Source organism: Sinocyclocheilus rhinocerous, unplaced genomic scaffold (genome assembly GCF_001515625.1).
Source record: "Sinocyclocheilus rhinocerous isolate Xijiao unplaced genomic scaffold, SAMN03320098_v1.1 scaffold1285, whole genome shotgun sequence".
In the NCBI taxonomy this organism is placed as follows: Eukaryota; Metazoa; Chordata; class Actinopteri; order Cypriniformes; family Cyprinidae; genus Sinocyclocheilus; species Sinocyclocheilus rhinocerous.
Window position 1 is genome coordinate 441,332 of NW_015645559.1, and position 17,319 is coordinate 458,650.

A 17,319-nucleotide genomic window follows, 5' to 3' on the forward strand; every position below is an offset into this window, starting at 1 on the left:
CAAAGATTAATGGAGCATAGTTTACAAAAAAATGCTATTTCAGTTCAGTTTTTCTACTTCAAAATTTCATGTTTAATTCAATGTGTTTTCTGTTTATTTGTAATTGTTTGTGAAATTTGCTAGCAATTCCTGAGTGAAAAATTGTTTCCACACTATTTTTTAGTGTATCAAATTATACACTTAAATGTTAGCAAATGGTATTTAAATATACTTAATATAAAGTGGTTTAGAAATCTTTTATATGAGGTTCAAAAGAGTCCACTAATGAAAAAGCTTCTATTCTGCCTTTTTCATTGTAATACAAACTTTTTTATTATAAATTATATTAACAGCAAAAATCTCAAGTGAAAAGTTACAAAAGTTTTAAGTATTTAATAGCTGTACAATGATTTTTTTTTTCCATTTATTAACATTATTTATAATTTATATTTATTATTTGTTAATATTTTTTAGAATAATAGTTATTAATATAAAAAAATCCATTCAATTGAACTAATTTGGGACTCATTTTGAAAACACACAATCATTTCAATATGTGAAAAGCCATGATATTCTCTTTTGATGCACAACTCATGATGTCTCATTACTCTTTATAACCGAACATTTTAAATCCTTTTGAGCACAAACCACTTCTTCCTTCACTCACCCATTTCTTTGGCTCTCGATGTGTTGCCTGTTTCACGCATGGTTGTGTCCATCTCTGCGTCCGCACACTCTTTCCTCCCATCTCCCTCCTCTCCTGTGCCACATCTTCTTCCAGCGCTCGCTCTGCCATGAGAACCACCGGCGAGACCACCGAACCAGTGTGTAAATGACAGCATTTGAGCGTTTCCTTCTAAATGCTTGAAGGGGTTCGGCCCTCTCCTCCACCCAAAGGCCCAATGTCCACCCCGCTCGGCTCCATCCCCTCCCTCTGCCTTATCTGGTGAGGTAATGTGGGGATCTTCAAGCGGTACGTTATCTCTCGCCCTGCCTCCCACGGGTGCTCACTGCCAAGGGAGCGGACTCAGGAGAGTTGCATGGTGTCCCCAGACAGGTCGGCAACAGCGGAGGGTCTTGGGAAACATGGAGAGGCCTCTCGCAGCTGCGGACCTACAGCAGACGCAACCTTGACCCCTCGGGCTGCTGGGACGACGTGACCTAAACAATGCAAAGTTACTATGTCGGCTGTCAGCTTGATGGATGTTGATCAGACTGCTTGGGACATGTTTGTCAAGGATATCTGGATAAAGAGATGTGATGTTGTTGTGCGAAAAACATTAAATATTGCTGTTCGTTGGGAACTGTGATGTATACAAGAACACAACAACAGGAATTAGAAGGACATGGCTATATAAAAAAACTAAGTTTGATATGCTTAACACATCTGCTGTTTAACTGCTACTGGCTGACAAAACATCACATATTTGAAGAGAAAACAGGAAAATAGAACAAAGTTCCTCTGTACTTGCACAATTTATTGAACTATGCATTGAGACCTTTAAAAAAAGTTCTGTCTAGTCTAATTTTCAAAATACTAGCTACTTCTAAAAAGGAAATGTTTTTGCTCAGAGGTTGCTCTCTTATAGCTGAAGATATATACACATATTTACAAATATATATATCACATGTTTAGCCAAAATGGCTAAACACTTAGCTTTTAATGGCCTTAACCACAATTAACTGGTAAGGAAGTTAGCAAGAATTAAGCAAAAGCACTCTTAAATAGCCATTGCTTTCTGGGGAAAAAAAAAATCACCATGAAGTTTTTTTGACAGAATATGGGAAGTTTGATTCAGAGTGGTTCAGCAGAATTGTGTGGAGTGATGAATCACGATAAAACATGAGCTGCATGAGGATGCACCAGAGCGGTGTCTTTGAAGGTCTGGTGAGAAATATAATAATGAATGCATCTCTACCACTGTGAAGCATGGAGGAAGATGTGTCATGATGGAGGGGGGGAGCCTTTTCACCTGCTGGTACTGGTGAGCTGCTTCATTGTGAGAAGTCAGTTAATGCTTTGGAGTATAAGAGTATATTGCAAAATGGCTTGCTTCCCACGACTGAAAAATTATCTAAAGAGGAATGATCAGACTTTTTTTTCACTGCAAAGGCAACCGAGAAGTGACCAGTAATTAGTGGTTAAATTTGTAAATGGACAAAATATTGTAAGCAAAATATTTAGCTATTTTTGCCGTGGCCCATTTTTAAAAAATATTTTTAATTTAATTTTTAATTATTTTATATTATACAGTATTTTATATTATTGTGTGTACCTGGTATTCCCTTCATTATGGGGTCCAAACATCCCCACAAGGATAGGAATACCTTATGGGGACTTTCTTTCTTTTTTTTGGTCCCTATGAGGCAACAAGATTATAAATCATACAGAATGAAATTTTTTGAAAATCTAAAAATGCAGAAAGTGTTCTGTGTTGGGTAGGTTTAGGGTTAGAGGATAGTAAATACAGTTTGTACAGTATAAAAACTATTACGTCTATGGAATGTCCCCATAAAATATGGAAACCAGTGCATATGTGTGACATGAATTGTGACATTATTATTACACTTTGTTAGGCTACATATTTTATTAATTACATATATTATATGAGTACTGAGAATGTAATGAAACTAACAAAACAACAACAACAAAACTGTTTTGGGACAGGATTGTATCTACTTAACGTTTCATTGAAAATATCTTAATGACCCTTATAATATGTTTCATTTTCTTTATGTAAAATGTAGTTTCGTGCTTTGTTTTCTTTATTTTGAGGTGAAAGTGTTTTGGGATGTGGATTTTGGTAAATCTGAGTACTGTGTGAGACTGTCTCACTCGGACATTGTGATCTCTTTTCTAACTCTAGACATTTGACTATTTGTGTTTTTTCTTTTTTTTTCGGGGAAAACATCTGAGAAGCAGGGGAGAGCAGCAAAACATTTCCATTGTCCAGCATCTCGTTATTTTAAAATGGGTTTGCATTGCAACACTCACACTCTACCAAATTTATACCGTCTTTTCACTGGAAATCCAAGTCGTTTTATATTTTCAAAGTAGGCCTATGTAACCCAACTCAGACATAAACAGTTGCAAGCGCATTTGTCGACCATCGATTGCTCTGTGATTGACTGTCATGTCTTCATTCACACGCATTGGGAACCACATGGTGGCAAAGGGGCTCCAGAGTGAACTTCGCCAGTAATCAAATGTGTTTTCTTAGTAGTGACAGTCTAATAAGATAAAATGTCGCAGGTACAGGCCCGGTTCTTCACCGAAAACAAAAAGTGAGTATATTTGGTGTGCATAATACAAACAGCTGAAACGTTTAGCTTAGCTAGATATGAGATATCCAGCTGATTTTGCTTAGTAGTATTCATAGTGTTTGTTTATATAGTGAAAGTCGTTTCTTTATAAGCTGTGCTCAAAATGATGTGGGCATTTAACAGTTTTTTTAATATAAGCAGATGTAGGCTGTGTTTGTACGAGATGTAAGATGTTCTCCTCATGCTCTTCTCTGTAGGTATCTAATAGATGATGTTCCATTCTCCATCCCTGCTGCCTCGGAGGTGACGGACCTCAGTGGTGTCATCAACAAACTGCTGGAAGCTAAGAATGGTCAGCGTGTTTACCATTCATTCTTTTTGATCACGTGTTTTCACCTTGTTATGTTTCAGCATACTTGCCTACCATAACACTTACTACAAATCATTTCCAAAACATTGTGGAACTCCACAATGTTCGCAATTGATATAAGGATACAGAAACGTCCTATCTTAATTCTTGACTTTCTCATTTCCTCAATGAAATGACCATGGTCACTAAACATATAGGATGGGTTGGGATTTGAAGTTAGGATGTTTCTGTAATACAGCCCCAGATTCTGACTTTTGGAGCGGCCGTGCTTGATCATATTTTCCTTCTATTTGTCATTTAATTAAATTCACATAACTCATGTCTCTTTTTACAGATGGACACAAACATGTTGAGTTTGATTTCCTGGTTCAAGGTCAGTTTCTCCGCACTTCACTGGCCAGTCGCATGGAGACAGAGAACATCTCAACGGTATGGCAATGCTTTTAATGTAGTCTCGCCAGCACACATCTATGGACTGCCTACAGTCTGTTCATTGACATATTATGCGCACAACAATTACAAGCTCCAATCAGATTGCTTGACAGTAACATATTGTTTCAGTCAGACTGTTTAAGACTGCATTTAAAGGATTGGTTAAACCAAAAATTAAAATTATGTCATCATTTACTCACCCCCTTGTTGTTCAAATCTGTAAGACTTCTGTTTATCTTTGGAACTCGAATGAAAATTTTGTTTTAATATTGCCTCAACATTTTTACAAAAGATTTCTATTTCCAAACAAATGTTTTTTTGAACTGTCTCTTCATCAAAAATCCTGGAAAATGTGTAAAAACATTAAAATAATAAGCAGGCCAACTGTTTTCAACATTGTGAATTATAAAATAAATATTTCTTGAACATCAGATATGCATATTAGAATGATTTCTGTCTTATAATGTGACACTGAAGACTGAAGTAATCGCTGCTAAAATTTAGCTTTGCCATAACAGGAATAAATTACATTTTAAAATGTATTACAGTTAAAAAAACTGTTATTTCAGATTGTAGATTCAGATTCAAATCGTGAAAAAAAATTACGCCGTAAAAGTAATCCATATGAATTGGTGTAATTGTTTAACTCTTTTCAAGCTGTGTTTAAAGGGGTCATATGATGCGATTTCAATTTTTCCTTTCTCTTTGGAGTGTTACAAGCTCTTGGTGCATAAAGAAGATCTGACACGTTTCAAAAAGGCGGGGCATAGAGGAGAAACAATAATGTACAGTATGTGGAAAATAATGTGTTTTTTGAACTTTAAACCGCATAAACACATTTCATTACACCAAATACACAAAATAATGTTCTTTTTAGCAGCATCATATGACCCCTTTAATGGTTAAACTGCTATGAAAGTGAAACAGTTAATCTGTTCAACTTGCAAAAATATATTTGCAGTTTGGTTAAATGCTCAAGTGTGTTGTATGTGTGTGTTTACAGGAAGAAGTGGTGGAAATAGAATATGTTGAGAAGTTCACAGCCCCGCAGCCAGAGGAGTGTGTCATGCATGATGACTGGATCAGCTCGGTGGAGGCAGATTCTGAATGGTGCGTTTCATGCAAAACTAAACAGAAGTCACTATCAATCTGCTTGGACAGTTTTGTGGCTGATATATAAAATTCTTTCCTCTGCCCGAATCCCAGGATCCTCACAGGCTCTTATGATAAGACTGCACGGATTTGGTCTATGGAAGGGAAGGCAGTGATGACTGTAGCTGGACACACTGATGTTGTGAAGGATGTAGCCTGGGTGAAGAGAGGTTAGAATCTTTACAGTATGAGATGCCTAATGTAATTTGTATGAATCTGATGAGTGTTAATCTAAGAGCTAATGATGCATGAGGTTTCTGAATTTGTCAGTTCTTTTTATGTTTGATGGTTCTGTGGCTTCTAGATGGTCTGAGCTCTCTACTCCTGACCGCATCTCTGGATCAAACAATCATGTTATGGGAGTGGAATTCCGAACGGAACAAAGTGAAGGCCCGACACTGTTGCCGTGGACACGCGGGAAGTGTAGACACAGTTGCTGTCGACCCCACTAGGACGAAGGTTTGTGGGTTTGCTACTCTTTCTGTCTGTTTGTCTTTTCTAATGTTAACCAAAAACAACATCATACATTTAGTTTGCTAGACATACTGTGTGTATGTCTAATGTTTTGTTTTCTCTTCAGTTTTGCAGTGGCTCATGGGACAAAATGCTTAAGATATGGTCAGCAGGTATGTTTTCTTTAGAACATTCAATGAGATGTTTAATTCAGAAAGACAAGATAAACATCCACCTTCAAAAAAGAAAGCAATGAAATGATGTCAAGTAATTCTTTAGAAAAAAGCTGACTTGTATTATTGTTGTCCTCAGTGCCAACAGAGGAAGAGGATGAGATCGAGGAACCCAACAGGCCTCGCAAAAAACAGAAAACAGAGCAGATGGGGCTCACGCGGGTTGGTATCTATGCATGTTCTTGACACAAGGACACTTGTTATTAATTAACACTTTGCAGTTTTATAAATTCTTGTTATTCTGCTCTAGACTCCCCTCATGACTTTCTCTGGTCATAATGAGGCAGTGTCCTCTGTGCTCTGGATGGACGCGGAGGAGCTGTGCAGTGCATCATGGGATCACACCATCCGTCTATGGGATGCAGAGACTGGTGGACAGAAGAATACAATAGTGAGTGACACCAGTTCATCATAGAAATATAGTATTAGATCCATTTGTTTTTGTTTGAAAGTAATTTCATTTTTTTTCCCTCTAAGAACATATTATACAATTTTTCAGTTCTCTAGTGTCTGCATTGTGTCACAGATGTGGACAGGAGAGCATAATAAAATGTTATTTATGAACTATTTATAAATAATAATAATAATTGTAATTATTGTTGTTGTTGTTTCTAAATAATTTATAAATAACATATTAAAGGTTACATGTATTTTATAAATTATTTATAAATAATAATTATAAACAACAGTTTATGCTTATTATTGATACTTTTTTCCATTTGTACTTATAACTTAGTCTCTTTTACTTATTTATAAATAATAATTTGAATAATAATACTACTACTAATTATTATAATAATTTTTGTAATAATTATTATAATTATTGTGATGGGTGGGGGTTCGGGACAAGTGAAGTGTGTAGTTTTTGCACCACTGGTGTCACCAAGCATAAAATAATGACTGTTTTCATACTTGTTTCTGAAATTTTCCCCTTCTGCCACTGGACAGACAAACGGAAAGTTGTACACCATTGGTTTAGCCACTGTTGATCTGTTGGGCTGATCACAGTGTTTTCTGCTTACTACTAGTCTCTGCATATTAAGTTGGGTCAGGAGAATGTATTTTAAGAAGTGAAAAATATACACACATTACCTTTAAGGACTGTTGGGTTTACAGACTGATGTTCTTGCATTGCAGACGGGCAGTAAGGTTTTCAACTGTATCTCATACTCTCCACTGTGTCGCCGTCTGGCCTCGGGCAGCACCGACAGACATGTGCGTCTATGGGACCCAAGATCTAAAGGTGACTATCAGAGATCCCATATAATGATGCCCTTTCATACTAAGTTATCGTCATTGCTCATATCTCTCGTTTTGTCCAGACGGCTCTCTAGTTCTCCTGTCTCTAACGTCCCATAACGGTTGGGTGACGGCAGTCAGGTGGTCTCCATCTCACGAGCATCAGCTGGTGTCCGGATCTCTAGATAATGTGGTCAAACTGTGGGACACAAGGAGGTATGCGACTTACAGATACATTATAACCCAACACCATCCTGTTCCCACATGTCTGTCCCTAACAGTCCTGGTTTCTTCTTTACAGCTGTAAAGCTCCACTGTATGATCTTGCTGCCCATGAAGACAAAGTAATGTGCGTTGACTGGACAGAGAATGGGGTATGACAAACCATTCAAATATTTGTCTGTTTTACTAGCACTGTTAAATACGCCAAGAAATCAAATGGGTTGTTCACATCAAAATGAATATTCTGTGCGATAAACATTTTAATTGTAGACAAACTTTGATGTTGGCTTGGGAAACCCTAGCCTGAAAGTTTAAAATACTTCCAAAAATGTTAAAAAGATGGCATGATAGCATGATTTAACACACTGCTAGCATGTTTTATGTCATAAGTAGCATGTTGTATAGCGTGATTTATCACACTGGTAGCATGACTTAGGACTGCTTGTATGATTTAGCACAATGCTAGCATATTTCTAGCATGATTTAGCACACTGCTAGCATGTTTGGGACAGATAAAATGTGCTCTAGAATGGCAATGTCTTCTCTCCCTAAGATATGAATAGCGCTTGCTTCCTCCTGGCAATTTCTAGTCACAATAAAATTATTTGTTGGTTTGCACACCTAACAATTGTTTATGGTAAAATGCCCAGAATATGTTATTTTGAAAGTGTTTAATTAGGCATAGTACAAGGCAATGGTTCTCAACAAATTCCCAGTAAGTCTGAAAATTGTTTACGATTTACTTATTTTAACATGATCTTAATTAAAATTTTAATAACACTAAATATTGAAATGACATCATATTTTTGAGTTTATTTGTTTTTATTACAACCAGAAGTACTTGTCAGCTTAGATATGAGGGCCTTTAAATATTGTCTTGGAAAAAAGAGGGTCAAAAAGGTTGAGAACCATTAGTCTGTAAGGATTTGTCCTATACCTACTTCCTGTTTCAATAGAAAACACGGTAAAGAAAACTGTATGCCGAACCATTTCATGGGGTCTTTAAAAGTGAGTAAACTAGAAGTATATTTCTGTGGATTTATCACAATTTCTTTTCTCTGTCTGCTTTCGTTTCTAGCTGATTTTGAGTGGAGGAGCAGATAACAAACTCTACACATACAGATACTCGGCATGTGTCTTGGATGCAGGAGCGTAGAACAGTCTTCTCTGGTGCCAGTTGTCCTTTTACTTCAGAGTCGTCATGGGAACATAAGCAACATCAACTTTTACTTTATAACCAACAACACACTTTTACTTTATGAACCAGCTACAAACATACAACAAAACCTCACAGCCTTACGAGAGACAAACACATAGTTCATGAACCAATTGCTGTGCAAATCATGTGTAAAGCTATTATTATGTACATTGTCACATTCAGTTCATTGGAGTGCTTTACATATGAATGAATGGTTTCAAGAATCATTTGGTCTAATTTGATGAGCTTCTGTTCAATGAATTAGGCTTAGTTGTCTCATCCAACCTCATTCAATGTGACAATTTAGATAACGGGTTTACCGATGATTTACACACAAATCAATAAGTTCTGCTCATGTTTTATGAGTAAGGCACGTCTTATGTTTTTGTTCACAGTGATATTCAGTGTTTAATGCTCAATACAGCATCTGAAACCAGTCATGTGTCAGTTTTTACTCTGTTGCCTTTTCTTAACAAATCTTAAAAGTTAAAATTGTTCAATTGTTGGTTAGTTGTGTGGTAAATTGTGAAGAGTTCTGTAGTTTTAATAATTTTGAATTTGAAATTATATATTTTGTTTGTTCTTTTTTTAAATATGATACTGTTCCAGATAATGTTGATCTCGGGACTGTATTGAAGTGAAATAAATTCTAAATTACAGTTAAAATGGAGAATGTGTTTTATTTCGCGCCAGTTCGAGAGCGGTCAGTGAACGTCCAGCCGGCAGGTGGCGGTAGAGTTCTGGGTTGGTTTACATTTCTCATCCGATTTATCCGTAGAGAAAGAGCGTGCTGGACATGGCCGCCACAACAGTGACGTCCTAATCTAACCTGCAATTTTTATATTAAAATGTGTTAAACCACCACTGAATTCACAACAGGAGAGTGTTTTTTAGGGCTGACACCATGGGGAAGAAAGATAAGAGTGATCGAGGTAAGATGGATGCCATGCTTTAGAAATAAACACAATTTAATCAAAGTTTGATGGACCATGCAAGATCTGCTGTTATCTACCGTGTTTAACTAATGCAGCAGAAACCATTACAAAGGCATTATGGTTTAAAGATAACCATGAGCTTATTTCTGTTCAAAAGTAATATCATATAAACACTATGGTATACAATCTAAACAGACTCTTAAATCAGGAGTGCTCAATCCTGTTCTTCCATTCCCTTGTGAAAATGAAATGCCATTACTTATATTGCACTTATAGTGTACTTAAAGTGAATATATTAAAAAGGTGTATTTGTGTGTGTGTGTGTGTGTGTATATATATACTAATAAAGAACATACTTGCAGATAATATAGTTTTAATGAAATAAAATGGCACTTAAGGGTGCTTAAAGAAAGTACACCTTAATGAATGTTTGTAAAAGTACACTTTGCAATAATGTCCAATTAAAAGTTTTACTTTGCATCTTAAGTCATTATATTTTGATGATCTTTTGTCATGCTTTGAAGAAGTACACTTATATGTGTTCAGTACAACATACATGTGAAGTACTTGATTACAATTTTAACTTCGTTTTTGATATTACATTTAAAGTTATTTTAAATGTACTAAATTGTACTATAATTGTAAATGTGTAATTCAAATTTATGACAAGTTTCAACAGAAATTACATTTTAGTTTACTATAAATGCTTGTCAGTGTATTCAGCAGTACATTTTAATATTTCAGTGACAATATTAGTAATTATGAAATTACATAGAAATACTTGGGTGAGTTCAATTAACTGCATTTAATAAAAAATGTATTGTCAAAAAACATTACATTCACAGTCGCACTTAAGAATATTCTTAAGTATATTATTTACATTATAGACACTCTGTAAAATTATGTTAAAGTGTAGATCCAGATATTGTTTCTAAATGCTATTAACTTAAACTATTGCTAAAAACACCTGACCAGCGAGGTCTTTAGGTTCTTTTTTTGGAACTCCCAGACAAGGTTTAAACTATAACCAGATCAGAAAGTGTTTGTTTTTTCACTTTAGATAAAAAGTCCAAGAAACGTTATTATGATGAGGAAGAGGATGATGAAGAGGTGATGGGCAGTGAGTCTCAGGAGGCTGTTCCAGCAGCTGCTGGGAAGCAGGTGGATGAATCCAGCACTAAACTGGATGAGTATGGAGCCAAAGACTACAGACTACAGATGCTTAACTGCATTTAATAAAAAATGTATTGTCAAAAAACATTACATTCAGTCGCACAGTCGCACAGTTGTTTTTTCACTTTAGATAAAAAGTCCAAGAAACGTTATTATGATGAGGAAGAGGATGATGAAGAGGTGATGGGCAGTGAGTCTCAGGAGGCTGTTCCAGCAGCTGCTGGGAAGCAGGTGGATGAATCCAGCACTAAACTGGATGAGTATGGAGCCAAAGACTACAGACTACAGATGCTTCTCAAGAATGACCACACTTCCCGGCCCCTATGGGTGGTAAGACTAAAGATCCTTGATTTATTAGGCAGTTACAACAGAAGCTACGACTATCCCATTATGTATGTGTTTGACTGTTGTAGGCTCCTGATGGTCACATCTTCCTAGAGGCTTTCTCTCCCGTGTATAAATACGCTCAGGACTTCCTGGTGGCCATATCAGAGCCGGTGTGCAGACCTACCCATGTGCACGAGTACAAGCTGACGGCTTATTCTCTATACGCCGCTGTGAGCGTCGGCCTGCAGACCTCTGACATCATAGAGTACCTGCAGAAACTCAGCAAGACCTCTGTGCCAGACGGCATAGTGCAGTTTATTAAGGTGTGTGTGTGTGTGCTGGAAGTGAAGTCTGTGTGAACCATGATTGTGGGAACCACTCCATACTCTTAAACCAATGCACTTGCACATACACACTCACACTCCAAAAAAGTGTGTATTACAACTCTTTGTTGAATTGCATGTTTCTCATTTGCAAGTCGCTTTAGATAAAAGTATCTGCTAAATTCATAAATGTTATGTACATTTTTTAAATTTTTATTTTTATATATCAAAGCCACTCTTTTACTCTCTCTGTTCTCCTGCAGTTGTGCACAGTGAGCTACGGTAAAGTCAAACTGGTCCTGAAACACAACAGGTCAGTTCGTTCTACATCGATTCCTCTTTCTTTACTTCTTACTAAAGAAAGGTTAAATAATTAGTTATGTATGAGAACGTTGTATATTGAATATTACATATCGCTTATGGTCTATTGAATGTTTTAGATGTTAGTTCTGACATCTGGTGGTGTTTTGAGCATAGCAGATAGTATTTAGATAAGAGGAAGTCGGGTGTTGTTTGGCTAGGGATACTCTTTGGATTCAGCTGAACTTGGATGTGAAGCGTTAGTTTTGAATCTTAAGATTGCATGTACTTGATTCAGAAGCATGAATGTAAATTTAATGGTGAAATTTAATTGTTTATTGTGGACTACGGTTCAGTAAGATTTTTGTGAAATGTTTTTTAAAAGAGTGTCATGTGCTCCCTAAGGCTGCATTTATTTGATCAAAAATACAGTAATAACAGTAATATTGAAATGTTACAATTTAAAAGTAACCGTTTTCTATTTTGATATTTTTTTTAAATGCTATTTTTCAGTCTTCACTGTCATATGATCCTTCAGAAATCATTTTACGATACTAATCTGATGCTTAAACACTTAGTGGAGGATTTTGCTGCTGAATATTTTTGTGGAAACTGTGTTTTTTTTTCTTTATTTCAGGATCGTTTAATAAATGGAAAGTTAAAAACAGCATTCATTTGAAATATATATTTTTTTGTAACGTTGTAGATGTCTTTATTGCCACATTTGTGACCCTGGAGCACAAAACTAGTCTTAAGTCGCTGGGGTGTATTTGTAGCAATAGCCAAAAATACATTGTATGGGTCAAAATGATTGATTTTTCTTTTATGCCAAAAATCATTAGGATATTAAGTAAAGATCATGCTCCATGAAGATATTTTGTAAATTCCCTACTGTAAATATATCAAAACTTAATTTTTGATTAGTAATATGCATTGCTAAGAACTTCATTTGGACAACTTTAAAGGCGATTTTCTCAGTATTTAGTTTTTTTTACACTGTCAGATTCCAGATTTTCAAATAGTTGTATCTCAGCCAAATATTGTCCTATCCTAACAAGCTTACATCAATGGAAAGCTTATTTATTCAGCTTTCAGATGTTGTATAAATCTCAATTTCGAAAAATTGACCCTTATGACTGGTTTTGTGGTCCAGGGTCACATTTGATCAGTTTAATGCATCCTTGACTTGCTATGTAAAAGTATAAAAATTGTACTGACCACAAACTTTTTGGTGAGGTCATAAAAACTAGACTGTGCAACAACTACATGGCATTGATAGTGCAGATGGTTAAGTTTGTGTGTTTGTGTTGAGAACAGGTACTTTGTGGAGAGTGCGTTCCCTGATGTCATTCAGAGGCTCTTACAGGACACAGTGATTCGGGACTGTCGTCTTCGGTCTGCTGAGAGTGAGGAGACTGAGCTCATCACTGAGACCATCTCTAGCAAATCTGCAGTAAGTATGAGCACAGAACATGTTGTCTAGGTGGAAACATTAAAGGGGTCATATGATGCGATTTCAAGTTTTCCTCTTACAGTGGAGCAAAACTAAGGCTCATTTCTGGTACCATCGTCCTGTCCAGATCTCAAAGTCTCAGCAGGACAATGGTGGTCCATCCACCTCCCAGCCTGCAGACGGGCAGCGCACAGGAAATCAGGTGCCAGAGGACATCTTCAGTTACTACGAGCAGATGGACAAAGAGGAGGAGGAGGAGGAAGAGACACAAACAGTGTCTTTTGAGATCCGTCAGGTGTGTGAATGAGAATGTTACTTCATTGTGAGTTTAGGGTCAATTTACCTTGATTGATCCTCTGACAGGCTTGGTTTAGTTCAAATGGTTATTCAGTGAAGATTGCATGCACCGTAATCTAATAGTTTCTTCCTATTTGTGCTGGCACTTGTAGGAAATGATAGAGGAGCTTCAGAAACGTTGCATTCAGTTGGAATATCCTCTCCTGGCTGAATATGATTTCCGTAACGACACGGTGAACCCAGACATCAACATGGACCTGAAGCCCACTGCTGTGCTGAGACCATATCAGGAAAAGAGTTTAAGGAAGATGTTTGGGAACGGCAGAGCTCGATCTGGAGTCATCGTCCTGCCTTGTGGTAAATAATCTCTTAACTTATGTACAGTGTTTGAATCATTTCTTCCCAGAAGCATTTGATGCCTAGTCTTGGACTGTAGGGTGTCAGACAAGGCTTTGGAAAATGTAATTATACAATTTAGTAATGATATTTGGGAAAAGTAATGAAATCATATGAAATGAGTCATTTCATACTATTTTCCATCAATGCCCTCATTGCAACAATTATGATATAGACTTTTCTGAAATTTAGTAGTTCTACCTCCAAATTAGACTACACAAGATCTTTGTACGTTTCCTTGACTTGCAACTTAAACTAATGACAGAAACCCTGTCTTGCACCCCAGAAAAAAAACAAAACCTAAACAAAGAGTGTGGGAAAACGTTACACCTGGATATGTATTTTTAATAATTATTAATGGAATATTCATTTTCCAAAACCGTTAAAAGCATTTTTGTCATTGCCTGGGTTCAAGAAATGCACAATTTCTTTATTTTGTTATATGAAAAGAGGCTTTTTTTTTTTACTTTAAAACCTTGTACTTTGAAGGTAAAGTGAATAATTTCTGCACCATAAAGGGATTATTGTGCTTGCTCTGCCAAAACACAAAAAATTATACATTTTAACAATGGTATGAATTTAACAGATTTTATGTAAGTAAATTTATAATTAATATATTATTTTGAATGTATAATTGTTACATTGTTTCCTTAATTTTAATTTATTTTTTAAATATTTGTTTTTATACCTTTATAATTTTTTATATAAACATTTTTTGGTTATAAAAAATATAAAAAATTTCTTTTTTTAATAATTGCTGGAAATGTTACAGTTATTATAATTAGTCTTAAAACTCCAAGACAGCTATAATATCATAAATATCATAATATCATTCACAGCGAGTCATTGTTGAACCAACTGTTTAAGTTTACAAAGCATAAAAAATATGTTGACATGCTTTAATGTTCAAAAAACACATTATTTTTCAAATACTGTACATTATTGTAGGTCCTCTATGCCCCGCCTCTCTCAAACGCTTCGTTTTCTACAAAGTCCCTCCTTCCGACAAGAGCAGTCTGCTCTGATTGGCCAGCTGACCCAGTGCATTGTGATTGGCCAAACACCGCAAGCACTCATCGGAAATGTAACACCCCTTACCATAATCGCCAGCTTCATCTTTCAAAATAAATGTAAAGACAAAGGGGAACAGAGTCGCGTGACAGACACAGTAATGATGCAGTACACAAGCCATGGTTAAGACAGCTGACTCAGTCTTTGCAACTTCAGGGATCTTATCTATGAACAATCAGCTTGTAACACTCCAAAGAGAAAGGAAAACTTGAAATCGCATCATATGACCCCTTTAAGACTACATTACCAGAGCAACTAGGGTTTAGAAGCTCTTTGAATGTTGTTATTATTGAGATAAATTGAAATGAATCTACATTGAGGTCTTTTGTTATTCTACTGTTCTGTCCCACAGGTGCTGGAAAGTCACTGGTGGGTGTCACTGCTGCCTGCACAGTGCGTAAGCGCTGTCTGGTGTTGGGAAACTCCTCTGTGTCAGTGGAACAGTGGAAGGCTCAGTTTAAGATGTGGTCCACCATTGATGACTCCCAGATCTGCCGTTTCACTTCAGATGCAAAAGACAAACCCATCGGCTGCTCGGTGGCCATTAGTACTTATTCTATGCTGGGCCACACCACCAAACGCTCATGGGAGGCTGAGAGGGTCATGGAGTGGATGAAAAGTCAGGAGTGGGGGCTCATTATACTAGACGAGGTGCACACAATCCCAGGTAGGTTTAGTGTGTGAACATCACACACCATAACTGCAACTTGATAAAATATCAAGCGAGAAATCGTGTCGCCAAATTTTTTTTTGGCCTCTTGGATTCTTTTTTCCTCATTTCACACTAGTCAGCTCCACCCACCGTGAAATTTCAGTAATTTCAAGACAGATGACCAATTGTAATTCAGTATGCAGATATTACAAAGACATCACTGCTGTTTTTGGATTTTGAACAGAAAATATTTTAACAATGGGACATTTTCTTACTGCGGTCTTGAAGGGATATTTCACCTAAAAATAAGCTTTTTTCAGCATTTCATTTTCAACTTATTTTCAACTTCAAAAAGGTCATAAAGACATTATAAAGGTAATCTATATGAATGGATATTTATTGGAATGAATATGAAGAGTTTGGTTCCAAAACGCGATAAACGGCATTTAAAAAAAAAATGTAGTTTCCGCCAAAATCAGTATTGTATCTGGTCGGTATTGAAAAGTCAATTTTTAATTTTACGCAAAATGCGATATCCGCCGTGTTATTCTGTCATGTTTTCTCCCTATCTTTCCAAACCTCGACAAACGCCAGTCTCCCTTCTCTGCAGAATGCGATATCCTCTGTGTCAGTGGAACAGTGGAAGGCTCAGTTTAAGATGTGGTCCACCATTGATGACTCCCAGATCTGCCGTTTCACTTCAGATGCAAAAGACAAACCCATCGGCTGCTCGGTGGCCATTAGTACTTATTCTATGCTGGGCCACACCACCAAACGCTCATGGGAGGCTGAGAGGGTCATGGAGTGGATGAAAAGTCAGGAGTGGGGGCTCATTATACTAGACGAGGTGCACACAATCCCAGGTAGGTTTAGTGTGTGAACATCACACACCATAACTGCAACTTGATAAAATATCAAGCGAGAAATCGTGTCGCCAAATTTTTTTTTGGCCTCTTGGATTCTTTTTTCCTCATTTCACACTAGTCAGCTCCACCCACCGTGAAATTTCAGTAATTTCAAGACAGATGACCAATTGTAATTCAGTATGCAGATATTACAAAGACATCACTGCTGTTTTTGGATTTTGAACAGAAAATATTTTAACAATGGGACATTTTCTTACTGCGGTCTTGAAGGGATATTTCACCTAAAAATAAGCTTTTTTCAGCATTTCATTTTCAACTTATTTTCAACTTCAAAAAGGTCATAAAGACATTATAAAGGTAATCTATATGAATGGATATTTATTGGAATGAATATGAAGAGTTTGGTTCCAAAACGCGATAAACGGCATTTTAAAAAAAAATGTAGTTTCCGCCAAAATCAGTATTGTATCTGGTCGGTATTGAAAAGTCAATTTTTAATTTTACGCAAAATGCGATATCCGCCGTGTTATTCTGTCATGTTTTCTCCCTATCTTTCCAAACCTCGACAAACGCCAGTCTCCCTTCTCTGCAGAATGCGATACATCCGATCAAAAAAATCACAGCGCACCATTCCACGCATTGTAAACAGTAACTGACAAGCTACACAGATGAATCGCCTTCGATTATGAACGCGATATTGCGTAGCTTGTCAGTGATCTACGGCTGTATATTAAATGCCGCTCCATCTGAAAGCATGTGATGGAGATTTACTACTAATCACAGAACCGGCTTTACTGACGAGATGCGCATGACGATCACATGCAATTTATCGTGCAGCCCTAAAAAATTTAATAATTTTGATGGCATTGATGAACCTGTGGTGGTTTCTGCGGTGGGGAAGAAACGTAGGCTATTAATAAGATTAGTATTGACCAAGTTCAGAGGCTGTCATATGTGGATCAACTTACTTTGTTGTGTATTTAC

At 36.7% G+C, this 17,319-nt stretch overlaps 3 protein-coding genes across 4 annotated transcripts in view; 2 read left to right on the forward strand and 1 right to left on the reverse strand.

Annotated features, from left to right (window-relative positions):
* LOC107706611 (transcription factor 23-like) overlaps positions 1-775 on the reverse strand; it is a 2,657-nt gene extending 1,882 nt beyond the window's left edge. Inside the window, exon 1 of the mRNA XM_016510372.1 lies at positions 647-775. Coding sequence (XP_016365858.1) covers positions 647-775 — 129 coding nt within the window. The remainder of the gene's footprint in view (positions 1-646) is intronic.
* A 2,293-nt stretch (positions 776-3,068) lies between these two features.
* Positions 3,069-9,122, forward strand: LOC107706661 (ribosome biogenesis protein wdr12). Its single transcript, XM_016510446.1, has 13 exons — positions 3,069-3,264; positions 3,501-3,595; positions 3,948-4,042; positions 5,049-5,155; positions 5,252-5,367; positions 5,502-5,656; positions 5,778-5,823; positions 5,963-6,045; positions 6,134-6,274; positions 7,021-7,126; positions 7,206-7,338; positions 7,424-7,496; positions 8,423-9,122. The coding sequence occupies exons 1-13, from the start codon at positions 3,224-3,226 to the stop codon at positions 8,498-8,500; spliced, it is 1,269 nt and encodes a 422-aa protein (XP_016365932.1). The 5' UTR covers positions 3,069-3,223; the 3' UTR covers positions 8,501-9,122.
* Positions 9,123-9,297: 175 nt separating this feature from the next.
* Positions 9,298-17,319, forward strand: part of LOC107706662 (TFIIH basal transcription factor complex helicase XPB subunit) — an 18,689-nt gene continuing 10,667 nt past the window's right edge. Inside the window, exons 1-10 of one of the 2 annotated variants that reach the window (XM_016510448.1) lie at positions 9,298-9,474; positions 10,538-10,695; positions 10,939-10,980; positions 11,064-11,300; positions 11,564-11,613; positions 12,918-13,053; positions 13,181-13,348; positions 13,503-13,707; positions 15,170-15,284; positions 16,133-16,332. In XM_016510448.1, coding sequence (XP_016365934.1) covers positions 9,447-9,474; positions 10,538-10,695; positions 10,939-10,980; positions 11,064-11,300; positions 11,564-11,613; positions 12,918-13,053; positions 13,181-13,348; positions 13,503-13,707; positions 15,170-15,284; positions 16,133-16,332 — 1,339 coding nt within the window. In that variant the 5' untranslated portion in view covers positions 9,298-9,446. Of the gene's footprint in view, positions 9,475-10,537; positions 10,696-10,902; positions 10,981-11,063; positions 11,301-11,563; positions 11,614-12,917; positions 13,054-13,180; positions 13,349-13,502; positions 13,708-15,169; positions 15,285-16,132; positions 16,333-17,319 lie in introns of both variants that reach the window. The other variant, XM_016510447.1, reaches the window with a different exon arrangement.

Bases quoted from the DNA above. Each gene is read 5' to 3' on its own strand.
- LOC107706661 (XM_016510446.1), top strand. From the start codon at position 3,224: ATGTCGCAGGTACAGGCCCGGTTCTTCACCGAAAACAAAAA. The intron at 4,043-5,048 runs GTATGGCAATGC...GTGTGTTTACAG, and splicing joins AGACAGAGAACATCTCAACG to GAAGAAGTGGTGGAAATAGA. The intron at 7,339-7,423 runs GTATGCGACTTA...TCTTCTTTACAG, and splicing joins AAACTGTGGGACACAAGGAG to CTGTAAAGCTCCACTGTATG.